The following is an 18,718-nucleotide window of genomic DNA, read 5'->3' as shown; positions in this document are numbered from 1 at the left end:
GGAAGGGAAATCGGTCCAAAATCAGCCCGATTATCTTTTGGTGTGTACCTATGGTGTGTACCCAGCATAAGATGGCACATTAAAGAGTGCCCAAAATGTTTTGTTTGAATTTCGTGATAAATGACATTTTGTTTTTGTTTTTAAATCAAAGTCACAAAACACAAAGCTTGTTGTGAGTTTAAGTGGTTAGGCTACAATACTGTTTTTTTTTTTTTTTTTTTTTTGTTCACATAAAACACAGGAAAATCCACAGGACGCATGCTACCTGCGGTTTCTGCCCTAAATGTCAAGGGAGGATGCTATCAGTAGACTACTACACCATTAAAGTACCATTTCAATTTCACCTGTTCTTAAAAGTTATAAAAAGTTATTTAGATTATTTAAATGTTCTTTACACTAAAATGTTATTTATCTTTTTGTGTGTGAAGAATTGTTCAATGAAAGGTTCTTTAGGGAACCCAGATGTTTTTTTTTCCACATTGCTGTGAAAATCCCCTTTTGAAACCATTATTGTAGCCTAACCGAGTTTATACTTCCAGTTGTGTTATTTTATAGTTTTCACTATATTATTCTGAAACGTATACATTATAATACTGCCCCAACAAGACAAATGTCAAGCCAAAACTTCATGCAACGCGAAACAGTGATTTCTATAGCAAGGACTGGGCCACTCCTTTGGTTTTATGGTGGGTTAATAATGCTGTGATCTTGTGCACAGGCACACAGGTGATTTCCGCATACATTCTTCAGGAGCAGAGAGAGAGAGGTCAAAGTTTGAACAGCAGAGTTAAAGTACGACCAGTGTGAAGATGAAGGACCCGCTGAGCAGCTGTACTGTAAGTCCATTTCATTCTAATAAGCTCACCTAATAACTTGATATCTGCTGTGGAAAATAACAGAGTACAGATGAGGTGGTCGGTGTTGATAGTGGACGTCTATAAAACATACTTTTGACTCATTTACATTCTGAAGAATTGCTTATTATTAACTAGAAGGGTAATGTTTGTTGAGACTTTGCTGTTAACTTGACAAAGCTTTTCCTTGACAAAACTTTTATTGAAGTTTTTAAAATCCTCTAAGTTTGAAAGTGTCCCTTATGAAACAAAAATATATTGTATTATATTGGAAAATATCATGCAATACATTAGGCAATATATTCACATATATGGGATTTAATATTTATATTTTCCAATATATTGCAATATATTAAAAGCGGCAATCATTTGTATATTTTGCAAAATATTACATGAATATATAATATATTTTATAATACCATCAATATATTATTCTATATATTTACAATGTATTAAAATATATTTCAAGTAATATATTTGTAAATATATTTTCCTTTCGTAAGGGGTAGACAACGAGAAGACAGACAGATTTATTTACAGCTGCTAGAGCCATTTTTTAGATGTTCCTGGTTGTTAGGGAGTTCTGTCTGGGCTAGGCTGTTTTGGTGATTTGCCAGGGTGTTGTTAGGCAGTTACTGTGGTCGCTATGGTATTGCTGTTCTCTTGAAAGTTAGTGTTTGATTATTTTATTTTTATTAAAATAAACTACAAAACATTAAAAAAAAAACTTTAAAAAATGTTGCTGTGGCAAATAAAATAAAATAATAATAATATATAGATATTATATAGACATTATAAATATATTTTAAGACTTAGGAATTTTAAGAATTAAGAAAAACTAATACAAAATTAAATAATTATTTCAAAATATTAGTAAATAATATATATCAATAATACTAAAATAATAGACAGACAGACAGACAGACAGACAGACAGACAGACAGACAGACAGATAGATAGATAGATAGATACAGACAGACAATAGATAGACAGACAGACAATAGATAGACAGACTTTCTAACAGACACACAATAGATAGACAGACAGACAATAGATAGACAGAGAGACAGAGAAAGACAGACAGACTAACAGAGAAAGACAGACGGACTGACTGGCTGTCTCGTGGTTTACTGCTTCATTTGTACTGTATCATTTGTTCCAGTATAATCTGCTGTATCAGGACCTGAAGAGAATCTCTAAGAATGGCGAGTATTTCTGCAAAGAGCTCTTGGCCGTGTTTCATCAAAGGTAACATACGAACTCCGCCTTTCTTCTCACACGTTTATTGTAGTACTTCACCTATAAGACTAGATTACACTAAAGATGCTCAACCTTCCATTCTTACGAGAAGATAATGAAATAAAAAAAAGTTATTCTGAAAAAGTGCTTTGAAATGTTCAGGGCAAAATCTCAATGAGCTGAGGATCCTCAGCTGTCTCAGAGCAAACAAACAGGATCAATACAACTCACAACGGTTTCTTTGAATTTAGATCTGAACTGGAGATCAACTATTCAAAAGGGCTTCAGAAGATCGCAGGGAAACTCCTTAAAGTCTCTAAAGAGATGAGTGAAAAGTTAGTGAGCATGCCTATTTATTATATATTTTGTGTGTTTATACAAAATGTGTAATATATATATACACACACACACACATGATGCACACATACTGACAGATATGTTTTAAGACTTCTTATGTAGGGTTGCCCTGCATGTCAGTTTTAGACTTTTAGATAGTGTAACAGTTAAATAATACAAAATTAAGAACATGATTTTTGGCAGTGTAATGTCATGTTGACTGTGTCAGCAGTGCAGGTTAATATTTGATGCACAAACTCATTGACAGTTTTTCCTCTTCTAAGCTCCACATATCACGCGTGGTCCTTCATATCAGATGAAATGTACGCCTCAGCAGATGCCCACCGGTATGACACTACGCTGGATGAGGCTCTTTCTATTATTCATGTGGGTTGCTGTTGAGTTTTTATATTGGGCTTGTTCTTTCAGCATACTGGGAAATGCTCTCAACCAAGATGCTATTCAGGAAATCCGTCAAATCCTAGATGAACACAGCAAAAGAAAAAGACCGGTATATCACTTAATGTTTATGCACCATATGAATATATTTACATTAGGATTTACAGCAGCATGCTTACATGAAGTCTTGTTTGTACACAGCTTGACAGTGCCGTCGAAAAGTCCGGAAAGCTTGTTCTTACAAACTGGGGTGAGCAAATTAAGGTAAGAAGATACTTGTAGAATTGTCTAATTCTGAGCCAAATCAAACAACCCAATATTAAAAAGGTTGAAGGTTGACTCAAGAAGCAGTTTTGCCATGAGGAGAATACGACTTGAACAGAAATGTCTGTTTCTACAGCTGAAGAAGAAGCTGATTGGGTTGACAAGAGAACATGAAGCTCTTTTCAGCTTTGTGGAGAAAAACAAGCAAATCTGTACAGAGAAAGAGAAGCAGAAGGTATTTGTGATTGTTCATTGATGGAGAAAAGCAGTAAACAGTTATCTTTGTGATTTAATACCGTTCATTTTTGTCCAGATGTTTAATAGATTGACTAAATCAGCAGAGCTTCAGGCCAGAGTTGATGAGGAATATTTTAACACCAACATGGAGGGTCATCACTTTCGGCTGAAGCTGGAGAACACGCTGAAAACCTGCTACCAGGTTCTTCTCTTTTTCCGCCACATCTTTATAATTGTATCCTCTCTGAAGCCACTGCATTTTGACTGATTCAGTGCTGCATTTCAGATCGTTCAGGAGCTTGAGAAGCAGAGAATAGAGACTCTGTCCAATGCCCTAAACAAGTACAGCCTCTTCATGACTGTATACGCACAGACCGTCATTCACGTGAGCAACTGAATCATTCAGATCATTAGAGGCTGCCTTTAAAATCACGTGTGAATTAGAATCGAAGCGGACACAAACACTATACAGTACCACAGAATTCAGTATCACACTTCCTTTTCAATAACTTCATGACAATAAAATATAAATATTTGCCCTCAATATTATATACTTTAAAGGCACAATATGTAATTTAATAAAATACTTATTTCTCTGGATTTAAACATTGGAGATAATGTAAGTACACAAGTCTCCAAAATATATAACATTGTTCTAGTGGTTTTTGGATATTTTAATTCAAAAATCTGACATAGTGTGGCTTTAAAATCTTTTTAAAAATGTTTTAATTTGTTTGGTAAATGAACCTGCTTCTGTTATATGGTGTTAAAAGTTAATTCAATATTAAATGCAAATATAAATGGTTAATAACTTAACAATAAAGTTTCATCAGTTAACATAAACTAACAATGAAAAATACTTCTAAAGTTTTATAATAAATAAGTATTATGTTAATTAATGTTAATACATGTAAAGTGTAACAATTTAAATGTATATATTTTACTTTACACACAAACACAAATACAAACACACACACACACACACACACACACACACACACACACACACACACACACACACACACACACACACACATATATATATACAGTCTTGTTCAAAATAATAGCAGTACAATGTGACTAACCAGAATAATCAAGGTTTTTAGTATATTTTTTATTGCTACGTGGCAAACAAGTTACCAGTAGGTTCAGTAGATTCTCAGAAAACAAATGAGACCCAGCATTCATGATATGCACGCTCTTAAGGCTGTGCAATTGGGCAATTAGTTGAAAGGGGTGTGTTCAAAAAAATAGCAGTGTCTACCTTTGACTGTACAAACTCAAAACTATTTTGTACAAATATTTTTTTTTTCCTGGGATTTAGCAATCCTGTGAATCACTAAACTAATATTTAGTTGTATGACCACAGTTTTTTAAAACTGCTTGACATCTGTGTGGCATGGAGTCAACCAACTTGTGGCACCTCTCAGCTGTTATTCCACTCCATGATTCTTTAACAACATTCCACAATTCATTCACATTTCTTGGTTTTGCTTCAGAAACAGCATTTTTGATATCACCCCACAAGTTCTCAATTGGATTAAGGTCTGGAGATTGGGCTGGCCACTCCATAACATTAATTTTGTTGGTTTGAAACCACGACTTTGCCCGTTTACTAGTGTGTTTTGGGTCATTGCCTTGTTGAAACAACCGTTTCAAGGGCATGTCCTCTTCAGCATAGGGCAACATGACCTCTTCAAGTATTTTAACATATGCAAACTGATCCATGATCCCTGGTATGCGATAAATAGGCCCAACACCATAGTAGGAGAAACATGCCCATATCATGATGCTTGCACCTCCATGCTTCACTGTCTTCACTGTGTACTGTGGCTTGAATTCAGAGTGTGGGGGTCGTCTCACAAACTGCCTGTGGCCCTTGGACCCAAAAAGAACAATTTTACTCTCATCAGTCCACAAAATGTTCCTCCATTTCTCTTTAGGCCAGTTGATGTGTTCTTTGGCAAATTGTAACCTCTTCTGCACATGCCTTTTTTTTAACAGAGGGACTTTGCGGGGGATTCTTGAAAATAGATTAGCTTCACACAGACGTCTTCTAACTGAATCAGTACTTACAGGTAACTCCAGACTGTCTTTGATCATCCTGGAGGTGATCATTGGCTGAGCCTTTGCCATTCTGGTTATTCTTCTATCCATTTTGATGGTTGTCTTCCGTTTTCTTCCACGTCTCTCTGGTTTTGCTCTCCATTTTAAGGCATTGGAGATCATTTTAGCTGAACAGCCTATCATTTTTTGCACCTCTTTATAGGTTTTCCCCTCTCTAATCAACTTTTTAATCAAAGTACGCTGTTCTTCTGAACAATGTCTTGAACGACCCATTTTCCTCAGCTTTCAAATGCATGTTCAACAAGTGTTGGCTTCATCCTTAAATAGGGGCCACCTGATTCACACCTGTTTCTTCACAAAATTGATGACCTCAGTGACTGAATGCCACACTGCTATTTTTTTGAACACACCCCTTTCAACTAATTCAACTAATTGCCCAATTGCACAGCCTTAAGAGCGTGCATATCATGAATGCTGGGTCTCATTTGTTTTCTGAGAATCTACTGAACCTACTGGTAACTTGTTTGCCACGTAGCAATAAAAAAAAATATACGAAAAACCTTGATTATTCTGGTTAGTCACATTGTACTGCTATTATTTTGAACAAGACTGTATATATATATATATATATATATATATATATATATATATATATATATATATATATATATATAATACACTGTGAGAACAAAACACATATCTAAAGTGAAGTAAGCGTTCAATTAAAAGCAATTATGTCCTATTTAAATTTGTCTTAAAGTGGTTAAACTGACTTTTAGGTGAGGTTTTTTTTCCCCCTTTTTTCTCGGCAGAGTCACAAACAGATCGAACAAGCCGTACTGAGGGTTGATGTGGAGAAAGACATTCAATCACTGGTCGAGGATGTCAGCGCTACAGCAGACGAGAACAAAGCTGAATTTCTCATGGCTGACTACTTTGTAAGTCTTAGTTTACAACACTAATTCATGTGGAAGGAATTTAAATGAATTGGGTTTGTGTGTGTGTGTGTGTGTGTGTGTGTGTGTGTAGGAGGAAGAAGGAAAAACGGTCATGGGAAAAGACAGAAGGAAAGATGGCATCAAGACTAAACTTCAGCGTCTAGAGGACTGCATCACAAAAACAAAAAGCGACAGAGAAGGTTTGGATCTTGTAGGCAGTGGCGGCTCTGGGGGATTAACAATTCAGAGGTGCTGCTAAGAAGAAAAAAAAGTTAAAATATCCTGAATTCAATTTATTTTCCATTTTACCTTAACTTAATACATTTACAAGGTCACATTGTAAAGTGCACAGTTATTAAGCACATGCTATCAATTTCACTGAACATCTTTATTATTACCTTATTAGCTCTTTGAATCAATAACGGTTTATTGAAACCTGCTGGCTGACAGTCCCACCTGAGCAGAACAGATGGGCTTTAAAACTGCAGTGAGCTAAATGAACGAATGCGTTTGTGCTTTAAAACACGTGAACAAAATATAAAAGAGCACAGGGTGTCGAGATGCGTTTTTAAAGTTTAACTAGAAGCAGACGAGGCACAACAGTCAAAGACGTCTGTTAACGCATTATTTTTAAAGTAGAACGAAAATAAAAACCTTTTCTTTTTTTATCACCGCTAGGCTAGAGGAAGCAAAGTAAAAGAATTTATACTACAATTTATATTGCTTGTTGTTTATAACGTGACTGAATCTTTAGATCAGAAGCTTTTGATGATTATCGGGGCTTAAGCCACCGAAGTAGCAAAGAGGACAAACTTTTATAATAGGACTTTTATAATACATTTGTATTAAGCCTTATTTTATGTTTTAGGTAATGGTCTTTTTATTTTGAACGAATGTGACATTAAAAAAGAAAATCAAATGGGTTTCAGTTCAGTTGAAAACATCCTCCCTAGTGAAAAAACATTTATTGAAACCAAGCTGTGGAAATGTTTTAACTTTCTCACATCTAACAGATGAACACATTTGAGCATGAAACCATACTGAATATATAAATGGCACACATGAATGGCACTTGTTTGGTATTTAGATATGATCTCAGCGTGCCTGAATGGGCCGTTTCTCTACGGAGGAAACAGGATAGACACTGTTCCTAAATATGAGAAGAACAAAGGACTGAAAAACTGTAGAAACACTATTTTAGAAGAGGACTTTAAATAGAACTGGTTTATTCCTCAGAGATCTTATTAGGTGCTTCTGTCCTGTTATATTGTCCACATTAAATTACATCAAGCTCAACACTGACAAAAATCTGGTTTGCAGGTTTAGAGAAAATGGTGAAAGTATACACAGAACAACCAAACTTCTCAAATCAAAAAAACCTGGAGGAAACAGAACAGCTACTGGACGAGGTGAGGACAAATTTTAAGTATTTGCTTTATCAAACATTTCAACAAAAAGGTTAAACCAAATGCTGACTGATCTCTCTTGGGTAGGCCATCCTCAAACTGGACCTTTTAGAGGCGACACACTGCAAACTGACTCTCAGTCTGGCCGAGTTAGAGGGAAAACCAAAATCAAGACACAGATTCAGTGACAACATCACGAAATGGAAAGAAAAGGTTTTACATATCCTATCCTGCACACCACCTGTTCAGTACTAGAAGCATTATTTCATTCATAACTTATTTAAATTTTAGCTTGGTCAAAATATAGCTCAAAATAGAACCATAACAACATTTTCATTTGTTGAAATAAAATAGACATCAAAAATGTGTACTATGTAATTTAAAACCAGTTTAGATGGAAAGGATATCAAACTGACTAGCTGAAGAAGATACTGTAGCTTTACCCATTAATAGTCATGGTACTTCCTGGTAATAAATTCTAGCACAGCCCTACAACAACCATAATGAAAAGACCCTTCACAATATGATGCTTTACATCAGAGTTTCCCAAATTTTTTGCCACGACAGTTTGATAAGTAAAAAAATCCCACGGCACACCACTACATCAAAATATAAAAATTGCACGAACATGCATTGCTTTAAATGGCATATTAAAACTAGATATTATATTAAGAGTAGGATTCACATTTAATGTGAAACTTGAGCTTTAGTCAGGTAGGAACACAATAAGGTCGCATAGGTTTGCTATGATGTTGTCGTGATAAAACTGTTGAACGGAAACCATGTCACTGTCAAAGTTGTACAGGGTGATATGCAGCCATATCACCCTGTAGCCCAAGACTGGTTTCCCACTGAAGCTAAGCAGGGCTGAGCCTGGTCAGTACCTGGATGGGAGACCAACTGGGAAAACCAGGTAGCTGCTGGTAGAGGTGTTAGTGAGGCCAGCAGGGGGCGCTCACCCTGTGGTCTGTGTGGGTCCTAACACACCAGTATAGTAATGGGGACACTATGCTGTCAAAGAGCACCATCCTTCAGATGAGACGTTAAACCGAGGTCCTGACTCTCCGTCCACATTAAAAATCCCACGATGTCCTTCGGAAAAAGAGTAGGGTGTAACCCTGGCATCCTGGCTAAATTTGCCCACTGGCCATTGTCCATCATGGCCTCCTAATAATCCCCCTCTCCTGATTGGCTTAATCACTCGGTCTCCTCTCCACCAATCAGCTGATGTGTGGTGAGCGTTCTGGCGCAATATGGCTGCCGTCGCATCATCCAGGTGGATGCTGCACATTGGTGGTGGTTGAGGAGATTCCCCCCTTCAATGTAAAGCGCTTTGAGTGCCTTGAAAAGCGCTATATAAATCGAAAATTCATTAAAGTTGGTATTGTGGCTTTACGTATGGTCAGACACTTGCATGTGTCATTGTAATATTAGCATTTTACAAAAATCAAGCTCAAATGGAGTTATGAGGGTTTTGACCAGCAAATGACAGAGCTATATGTTTTTGTCTGTCTCTGAAACAGCTGCATGCATCGCATTATAAAGATTATTGGCGCTATATGGGCGCTCAGTGTTCTTGAAATCTCATCAAAATCTTATGATACAAAAGATTAGCGCTATGCACAGGACATTTAAAACAGTATATAAGCTTCAACTAGACAGCAAAGACTAACTGTGAAAAACAGTATGCTAACAGAGTATGTCTGAATTCATAGTATTCGTGGGCAAAAAGTACCCGGATGACCTACTACTTCTGGTGAGATTATGACGTGCACTTACAGACGTAAAGGATGACCAATAGCATTCATTTTTAAACAAAAATATATAGATATAAGGTTTCGGGCTGACATTGCAATGATTTATCTGGAATTTAATCATTTTCCACAGCACACCGGAAAAGCCAAGCTAATGTTTATTATGAACTCTGTTATGTTCCAGCAGACTCTCCTCTGTTCAGCTTCCTTTTAAACTGTGATTCGCCGGAGGTTAAAGATTTAGCGTGATCCATGTCAACCCTTTTTTTGCTTTTTGTTACAACTAACCTCTCCCACACTCCATTAAAGTAGCTGGAGCAACTGACGGCTCACAAGCGAGTGATGTATGGACGCAATTTCCCGCGAAAACCATCCCGTCAGATCTAAAATATAAACACTTATGATTTTAAGCTAACCATAGCATAGCAAATCAGGTTTAGACAAAACCACATTTTGGAAGAAGGATTGAAGATGTATTAAGTCATTATTTAAATTTTGTTCATTTTAAACAAAAAAAAAAAAAGTTACATACTGTACCTTAATATAGAACTTTTCAGTTTTCAAGGAAACATTTCCCATTTACATTTAGTTTAACTTCAACTAAAATAACTAAATCAGAAAAATAAAAACAAATTAATTGAACTGAAATTAACATGAGAACAGAAAATATAAAATCGAATTCAAAATAAATCTCTAAATGATAATAAAATAACACTGAACTTTAGTAAAACTGTTATATTACTTTCCGGAAGGGTTGAACACAAAACAGGAGTCTGTGTAAGGTACTACATGGGGACTGATAAATAGAATAATAATAAAAAAAAAAAGGTTAATTTTTTAAAAATAGATTTATCTAAATCTAGTGTCAGAAGAAATTCTTAAATCATCCATGGATGATTCTGATTCATGCAAAACTACCATTAAACATGCAAGCCTTGATGAATCCAGGACATGGGAAATTATATAAACATAAGTGGGTTAATTGAGAAAAAAGGTCAACTCTAGTTTAGCATCATATTTTGTTTATGTTGTTGCTTTTAAACGGCCTAGTTTGTTGACTGTAATATATGTTTCCACAAGGCTGCAGGCTGGAGAGAGAAGAATCACAATTTTAACAAACAAGGTTTAGCAAAAAAACATGTTTCATGAGTTTTTGAATTCTATCCAGGACTGTGAGCACAGCGTAGTGCAGCTTTCCCGACCTACGAGGATCAAAAAGACTCCGTTCAGATCCCGACAGTCCGTGAGGACCGCCATGATCAATAAGAGTGCACTGACCAACCAAAGCCCTGATATGACCAGCAAAAAGCCCTCGAATGAGACGACCAAAGTCGATGATCAACAGAGTGGTCCAGTCAATGGATGCGTGACTGAATCTGAAGAGGATAAAGGTGAACAGCTAGCCACACGTTTATCTTCTCTTCCATTCAAGGATTTTCTTAACACACAAACTGATTTAATAAACAGGTGCAGAATTCTGCTCTATTGGCAGATGCAAGGCTTTATACAGCTTTACGTCAGAAAGAGAGGACGAGTTAAACATTAATGAAGGTAATTTGGTAGTTCATCTTAATACATCATCCCTCAGCACCTGCTTTCTGTTGACTGTCCCTCTTCAATCTGGCAGGAGACGTACTGGATATCTTTCAGAAGGACGACACGGGCTGGTGGTTCGGTGAGCTGAACGGACAGAGAGGACATTTCCCTTCCACGTACGTCGAAGAGCTGCCTGTTTTTACTGCGATGAAGTCATCTGAGGCTTAGCTTCAAAAGAGCATGTGAAGAAAAAGGTCACTGACCTCGGTGCCACTGAATTAAGATTCACTCAACACACTTAAACGAATTACTTTCACATGACCTTTCCACGTAATTACAGGACTTATAAAATTATTTAAATGAATCATTTCAACAGATTCACTCACTCCAAAGAATGATTCACCCATAATTTGTAAGTAACTACACCTTGTAAGAGCAACATCAAGCCGATTAAATATTTTAGAGCAGAGCATAAATGTATTTACTACAAAAAGTCATAGTTATAAAAGGTCATGGTTTCAGGTTTTTCATGACCATGGGAAGCCTATCAATTAAATATGTGGCTACAGCACATTTTATCCAAATGTATTGTATTGTGATTTTATTTATGATATTTGACACCACAGTAATAAACCACAAAAAGCAAATGCTTTATAACTTCTTGTCCCTGTAGTGTAAAATGAAGTTAAGAAATTTCAAAACACATTTAAAGATTTTTCATGTTTATTCCTAAAATTACAAATCAATAAATGAATGTAGAAAAAAATTAAGGTCAAATGTACAAAAAATTGAATGGTAAATAAAAGCTCCATGTACTTGATAATGATATCTATAAATATGGTGTCTAGGGTCTCTGACCGTTTCAAAAGATCTGAAACGAGCAATTAGCTTGGGTTCATCAGTCAGGCCTTTGCACCGCTGTGAAGCGCCACAAACTCTCTCCGGACATTAGCGAGGAAGGCAGAAAAGTTGTTGGTCTCCTGCAGTCTGCGTTCTAGTTGTGCCATTTTCTCCAGTGGAGGGTCACAGGAGATGACTGAGGGAAAAATATAATCATATTATTCAGTACTTAGACTTCAGATAATATACACTAACATTTACAAAGATTAGGCTCAGTGGGATTTTCTTAAAACAAGTGAATCTTTTACTCAGCAAGGATGCATTAAAGAGATGGTTCACCCAAAATGCCATTCCAAACCCATAAGCCTTTCGTTCATCTTCAGAACACAAATGAAGGTATTTGTGATGAAATCTGAGTTTTTTGTCCCTCCATTGACAGCTATGCAACTGACACTTTGACACATCAAAACTTCATAAAAAGATCTTAAACTAGTCTAGAGACTCGACCGCTTAATATGATGAACAGATTTAATTTAGTATTTTATTCACATATAAACATTCAAAAATGTGTTAAAAACTCTCAGATTTCATCAAAAACATCTTCACTTGTGTTCAGAAGATGAACGAAAGTCTCACGAGTTTGGAATGACATGAGTATGAGTAATTAATGACAATTTTCCTTTTTATGTGAACTATCCCTTTAAATGTATCAAAACTGACAGTAAAGATATGCTTCAAATCAGTTGCTGAAGAAATATTAAGCAGCTCAACTGTTTTCAACATTAATAATAAGAAATGTTTCTTGAGCAGCATATGACATGATGCTGAACATTAAGCTTTGATCACAAGAATTAAAAATACATTTGTTTGAACATAAAATAAAATAAAAATCAGTTACTTAAAATTGTAATATTTCACAATATTACAGTTTTCAATGTATTTTGATCAAATAAATGCAGCCTTGGTGAATAGAAGATGCTTTTTTCAAGATAAAAGATGGATCAGAAGATGAATACGTACTGTGGTAAACGCCCTCTGCATCAAGCTGGAGGAGGAACATATGGACCATGTCTGGATCTTTACGACTGATGTTCCTGAAGACAAACTGCAGCTTCTCCCCTTCAAATCAACAGATACATGATCAAACCTTACATCTACAAGTATGAGACCATTATTAAAAATGCTTTTAATTTTTCTAAAACAACATACAATTGCATTTCAAATTATATTATCAACAACAAGCTGAGTGAAAAGGTCCAATTAAAAAATGCTCCTGATTAGGGATCTAGAAATAGTGATGTTTTTCAAAATCTTAAATCTTTAATTTCCAGGTTTCAATTTAAGACTTTTTGTACCTCTATTTGAATGATGTTTTTAACACATAATGACAGAAATAAAACTGCTTCATACTTCAGTCATCTGCTATAGTTTAGCACAAAGATTTACCTTGAATTTTTCTGATCTCAAGACTGAGGTGTTTCTGAAAGACGTCTTTACATTTGTTCAGCTTCTTCAGTCTGTCCTTGTTGGCTTTGTTTTGTGACTGAATCACTACAAAAATGTATAAAACAAGCATTAATGACATCCGCAATAATAAACATCTGTCTGTGTGACTGTCAGTCACCTAACAGTCACATGCAGGAAATGCGTGTGACCATACGAAAACATTTATAGAGCTCATATCTATTTGTTTTATTGACCATGCAACATGCATTTCATTCAAATATATTCGTAGTAAATAATTCACAAAAGAAGATAACAGATAACTCTGTTTTAATTTTAAATGTAAACCATTACACTAGGGCTGGACCAGAATATTCGTTTGATGGGTTGGTATTCGATTTTCAATTTTGGGATTCAAAAATTATTAATATTTTTTTCACGCAGACCTGGCATCCCCATGGAAGCTGTTCTCATTCCCGCATGCTTGTGTTTACAAAAAAATCTGGTGAAATGCAATACTCTCTTTTTTACAATTTTTTTTTATAGCCTAGCCATTTTTAATAGGATGGACAGTTGAATACAACCTCGTTATATACTTAATAAATATTTGCTTCTTCTTAGCCTAAGCATTCCCTGTCTGAGCGCACAACTGCACAAGCTTATATGGAAGAAGTGCATGCCTTAGCTTGCATTTTGGTTTAAGCTGTGTTTGTTTGACATTGTGGAAAAAAGAATAGAATCAAAACGTATTAACCTTTTTACCTGTTAGGGATGTGACGGACAGAAATGTTCCGCTCATCGTCACATTTATAGTGCTAGTGCAGCCGTGAATGAATGACAGTCCAGCTGTGCGCATTTTATTTGCTAATTTGGGGGCGGGTTGTTTGAATGGTGGGTTCATTATTCTATTATTCTTGATGAAAAACACAACAAGACAGTACAATGACAGACTCCCTTAAATAGACACTTTTACATTTAGCTTTAAAACCATATCTCCCGCATTCAACTTGTCATTCAGCTCCGTGTTCTTATGATGAATGAGATCTGACTCCTGCTGCATTTGTGCTGTGAATCTTGAGACTCCTGCCTTTATTAGAGAGAAGAATATGTTCAGCCCCCTCCCTCCACAAAGCTCAAAAAATTGTATTCGGACCAGCCCTACATTACACATCAACATAAAGTCTATGGCAGCCCATGAGAGGAAAGAGAGGCCTACACACATTCCCTGTTTCTGGCCTGATCCTTCTTGAGCTTCTCAATTCTCTGAAATAAGAGTGCTTTATGATGCTCCTTGTCTTCAATCTCTGACACAACCTCAAGATGTTCGGCACTCTTCTCTTTCAGTAAAGATGTTTTCTCCTTCAGATCTAATAAAAAAAGAAACAAAACATAATAGAGTTTATTAAATTGCCCATTGCAGATGTCATGTATATTTAAGCGTCAAACTATTGTGCCAGTCAGGGCTTGACATTAATAATAATGTTTGTGAGGTTTCCGGTGAAATAACTGCATTTCTGCTGTTCCATCAGCGCCATCTGCAATCAGAAATTGAATAGCTGAATCCGAAATCTCCCCCATACACAAAAATAGGGCACTATTTGAGTGGACAGCCATTTGTAGTGGTGTCCTAAACAATAGTGGACCTTATTAAGTGCACTTATTCTATCCCACATTGTATATAACAAGTATACAGCCGATGTAACATTACATACAACGGTTGTCCAAATTCACTCACTTTTCATCCTTAACTCCTTCAAGTGAACTGTATTAGTGAAGTAAAGTAGAGAATAGAGATTGAGGGTTTAGGGGCCGATTTCGGATTCAGCCAATGTGCATTTTCATTGAGAATGTCTCCTTCACTCATTCTGCCACACATGTATGTTGGCTTTGTTTACATCATCGCCTTGCATCTTTGAGGCAGTATACAAAGGTTTTGATCATTTAAAGTGACTACTATAACAATATTGTGCATGTTCATTATCATGATATATTGACATCGATACCATGGGGGAAAAACTGCCATATAAATATTTTTTTATTAGTATCTCATAATTTGGCAGGAGGTTTATTAGGCCTGATGCACGGATCCATTACACTGTTACACGCGCTTTCTTTCTAAACTGTTTACGTTCACTTAAAGCAGAACTGACTGTGTTTACATAAATAATTTTGTGTTTATTTGTCTGCAATTATTAGCAAAAATAACTCAATTTATTAATAAGAGGTGCCTTTATGTGCACATTCTTTGGGTGTGAACACAAAATATGCGTGAATGAGCAATCCCCCGCTGAAATTCAAGCCATGTAACACCAACAATATTCATCCAGAGCAAATTAAACGAGTGATTGAGGGGAGGCGGGTTTGTGTGTAACCCACTGTCGGAGAGGTGAGAGAGTTAGAAAGAGCAGCTGATATCATGTGTCTATTTTGCAGTAAAATAGTATTGTAGGCAATTCTGTATTGATATGTATCAAATTTGCCTTTTTAAAAGAATACAATTTAAAAATGTTTTATACATCAAATTCAACCCGGCAAATTGGCTAGGAGTGACTGCGTTACACACCACTGATGAAATTCACACATATTTGCCAGGTGTTAATATCAAGCCCTGGTGCCAGTCAACATCTTACCTTGTTTGTAAGTATGTATCATGTCAAACATGGTTTCATCCTCCTTGCATTTCTTAAAGCAAGTATCTGTGTTGGGGGAAAAAACAAAAACAAAACAAAAATCAACATTTATCAAATGTATAAATATATAATGTATAAATGCTTAGTTTTATGATCAAATCTCTGTAGTTTTAATTTGGCAATTCAATGCAATACAATGATTGAGAGATGAACGAGTCTGTTGGATCATATTTGTTGCAAACATGTTAAGAATTGTTCTCCAAAAATGATGCATGTATAATCAAGTAAACCTAAGTTGCTTCAGTAAATGTTTTCAAATATAAAAAAGGTTCAACAATATTAAAAGTTATTCTTATATTTACTTCACAAAAATCAGTAAAGATTTCCACAGCAAAAATGACATATGAACCAGACATGAATTTAGATGTTTTTAGAAGTATACTAAAAGGCTTTTCCTTGCTAAAAATTTAAAAACTGTCAGTCAAAAGAGAGCATGTAGATTGTATGCAACAGTTTTTTTTATAGCAAAGTTTAGATCATCTTGGTATTTAGAGGGCTTATAAATATTATGCTTTATATGGTTAAAAACTAACAAAACTGGCCCTGTTTATCTTTGCAGTGCATGCTATTGTGCTTGTTATTCAATTTTTGTTGTTGTCATAATCAAATTGCTCCATCAGTTTCCCATTTATATAAATTGCACAGTGTTGATAATTTAGAGGCCTTTGTGTATAAAACATACAGTAGTATAGTATGGTATATTATGCTTTAGGGTTAAAACCAACCAAATTAATCATCTTTAATGCATGTTCTTGGTTTTATGTTCTTGGCAGATTTCATCAGTGCTTTTTATACTGAATTGTGAATTTTACAGTTTACTTTTTATTTGTCTATTTGTCTTTCAATTCTGTGGATCAGTTTTCACAGAACTGTCCAAAACTGAAAATATTCAGAGTAAATACAGATATTTCAAGAGTTATATATCTCACAATATTATTTGTTTCAACATATCACCCAGCCTATTTTTTTTAATGTAGATGAACCAGATAATTCATTTTACATGAAGTCTAACTGCACTGTCCATCCAATTTAAGTGCACATCTAAACTCAAACCCTGATGGCAATCACAAAACACTCAACACTCCTGTGAGTCTCTCACCCAGAACAGACTTCATGTACTGCCTGTGATCCTGACATAGCTCTGCGGCCCTGTCATTGAGCACCTCTACCATGGCCTGATCCAGCAGTTTTGTCCTGATCTCCTCCAGTCTGCTGTTGAACTGCTCCACTACATTATAGTCTCCAATAAATGCCATGCTGAGCTGCGAAATCATCCAAACAAACAACACAACGACTGTTAACGTTACCACCGCAGTCTGATCACATTCAGGGGAGGTTTAATCCATACGTCTAATCTATTCTACAACAATATAATAACATATAATATGTGTATATATAATATGCAATTAGCAGAAAATCAATCAATGTTAAGATGTTACTGTTAGACATAAATCTTCAGATTTTCATTGCGCTACACTTTTATTATCATTATATTTTTTCTTTGCTTCTATTCACTGAAACATAGATAATACTGATTAAATGTTTGTTTTTTAGTCGTTTATCACATGTAAATCACTTACCCGTTTTATAGAATGAAAATAAACACAAATGTATTCTTGTTTTCAAAAATCGGCGCCTTGGCCATCAGCAGTTACACAGGAAATGGCGTCAGTAAACGCGTCATCATCACTGCTACAAAATAGCGGCACGAAATTACTTATTTAAAATATTAAATTGGAAAAATATTTGGTCATAAGATTTTTTCTTCTTCTATTTTCTGGAAAATAAAATAAGAATGAAATGAATTTTTGCTTAAAACAAGTTAAATTATCTGCCAATGGGGTAAGAACAATTATCTTGTTTCTGTTTGAAATCTTGTTTTTTTGTTTCTGTCCCAAATAGAAACAATATATTTTTTTCTTACCCCAATGGCAGATAATTTTGCTTGTTTTAAGCAAAAACTATTTTTTAATCCCTTTTTTGTCATTTTACTTAAAACGATCTTAATATAAAGTATAAATAATAAGCTATAATTGGTATATATTTTTTTAATAAACAATATAATTTTTAAAATAATTTAAATTTTTGCAGTGTGTTTCTATATTGAACAACTTTGGAAACATATTAACACATTAAAGATAATATCCAGCAATATATATCAGTAACCTTTAAATGTATTATTTTGGGATATTTTTTTACTCTGACCCCACTAAAAACAAAGTTTGCTTTGTTATAAACGTAATTTATTTTCTTGGCAAATTCTATACCATAAATGTAAATTCACCACCAACAAACCTTTTTTCTTTTCTTTTTTAAATTATTATTATTATTATTATTATTATTATTATTATTATTATTATTATTATTATTATTTTTAAATTGCATGTAGGCTTACCTTAAACCTTTTCATCCTCAGTAAATAAGAAAGCAATAAAACAACCTAACGAATTTAATTTATAAACTTTAACTGATATACAAAATAATATCTTATGTCCATGTTCTTTTTAACTGATGTATAAAATAATATCTTATGCCCATGGTCTTTTTTCTATCTTCTCCAATTTTTTCATGTTATTTTTTATTTTTTTAGCAAATCATTATTAACTTGTTTTCTTCTCTCCTGTATGTTCACAACATTGCGCATTTTTTGATACATTTTGTACATATTGAAAATTGTATTTCATTTATGTAATTTCTACTGTTTGCAATCAATGA

At 34.9% G+C, this 18,718-nt stretch overlaps 2 protein-coding genes across 2 annotated transcripts; one reads left to right on the top strand and one right to left on the bottom strand.

Moving 5' to 3' along the window:
- Positions 1 to 654: 654 nt before the first annotated feature.
- Positions 655 to 11,759, top strand: nostrin (nitric oxide synthase trafficking). Its single transcript, XM_067444532.1, has 16 exons — positions 655 to 836; positions 2,017 to 2,102; positions 2,345 to 2,428; positions 2,714 to 2,776; positions 2,859 to 2,940; positions 3,030 to 3,092; positions 3,229 to 3,327; positions 3,406 to 3,531; positions 3,616 to 3,714; positions 6,209 to 6,334; positions 6,426 to 6,534; positions 7,655 to 7,743; positions 7,828 to 7,953; positions 10,663 to 10,885; positions 10,962 to 11,045; positions 11,122 to 11,759. The coding sequence occupies exons 1-16, from the start codon at positions 810 to 812 to the stop codon at positions 11,256 to 11,258; spliced, it is 1,623 nt and encodes a 540-aa protein (XP_067300633.1). The 5' UTR covers positions 655 to 809; the 3' UTR covers positions 11,259 to 11,759.
- Positions 11,760 to 11,788: 29 nt separating this feature from the next.
- Positions 11,789 to 17,688, bottom strand: spc25 (SPC25 component of NDC80 kinetochore complex). Its single transcript, XM_067444533.1, has 7 exons — positions 17,584 to 17,688; positions 17,103 to 17,265; positions 15,944 to 16,009; positions 14,534 to 14,680; positions 13,317 to 13,421; positions 12,891 to 12,989; positions 11,789 to 12,066 (listed from the first exon to the last, which is right to left on the bottom strand). Exons 2-7 carry the CDS (start codon positions 17,257 to 17,259, stop codon positions 11,933 to 11,935), a joined length of 708 nt encoding a protein of 235 aa, XP_067300634.1. The 5' UTR covers positions 17,260 to 17,265; positions 17,584 to 17,688; the 3' UTR covers positions 11,789 to 11,932.
- Between the last annotated feature and the right edge of the window lie 1,030 nt (positions 17,689 to 18,718).

This window comes from Pseudorasbora parva, chromosome 5, assembly GCF_024679245.1.
Source record: "Pseudorasbora parva isolate DD20220531a chromosome 5, ASM2467924v1, whole genome shotgun sequence".
In the NCBI taxonomy this organism is placed as follows: domain Eukaryota; kingdom Metazoa; phylum Chordata; class Actinopteri; order Cypriniformes; family Gobionidae; genus Pseudorasbora; species Pseudorasbora parva.
The sequence above is the reverse complement of the archived record's forward strand: the minus strand, read 5'-3'. Positions and strand labels throughout refer to the sequence as shown.

Coding starts and splice junctions, on each gene's coding strand:
- spc25 (XM_067444533.1), bottom strand. CDS start 17,259: ATGGCATTTATTGGAGACTATAATGTAGTGGAGCAGTTCAACAGCAGA. Junction 14,681..15,943: donor GATACATACTTACAAACAAG/GTAAGATGTTGA, acceptor TTTTTTTATTAG/ATCTGAAGGAGAAAACATCT. Junction 13,422..14,533: donor TCAGGCCAGAAACAGGGAAT/GTGTGTAGGCCT, acceptor ACATTTTTGTAG/TGATTCAGTCACAAAACAAA.
- nostrin (XM_067444532.1), top strand. CDS start 810: ATGAAGGACCCGCTGAGCAGCTGTACT. Junction 2,429..2,713: donor TCTAAAGAGATGAGTGAAAA/GTTAGTGAGCAT, acceptor TCCTCTTCTAAG/CTCCACATATCACGCGTGGT. Junction 2,777..2,858: donor GCCTCAGCAGATGCCCACCG/GTATGACACTAC, acceptor TTGTTCTTTCAG/CATACTGGGAAATGCTCTCA.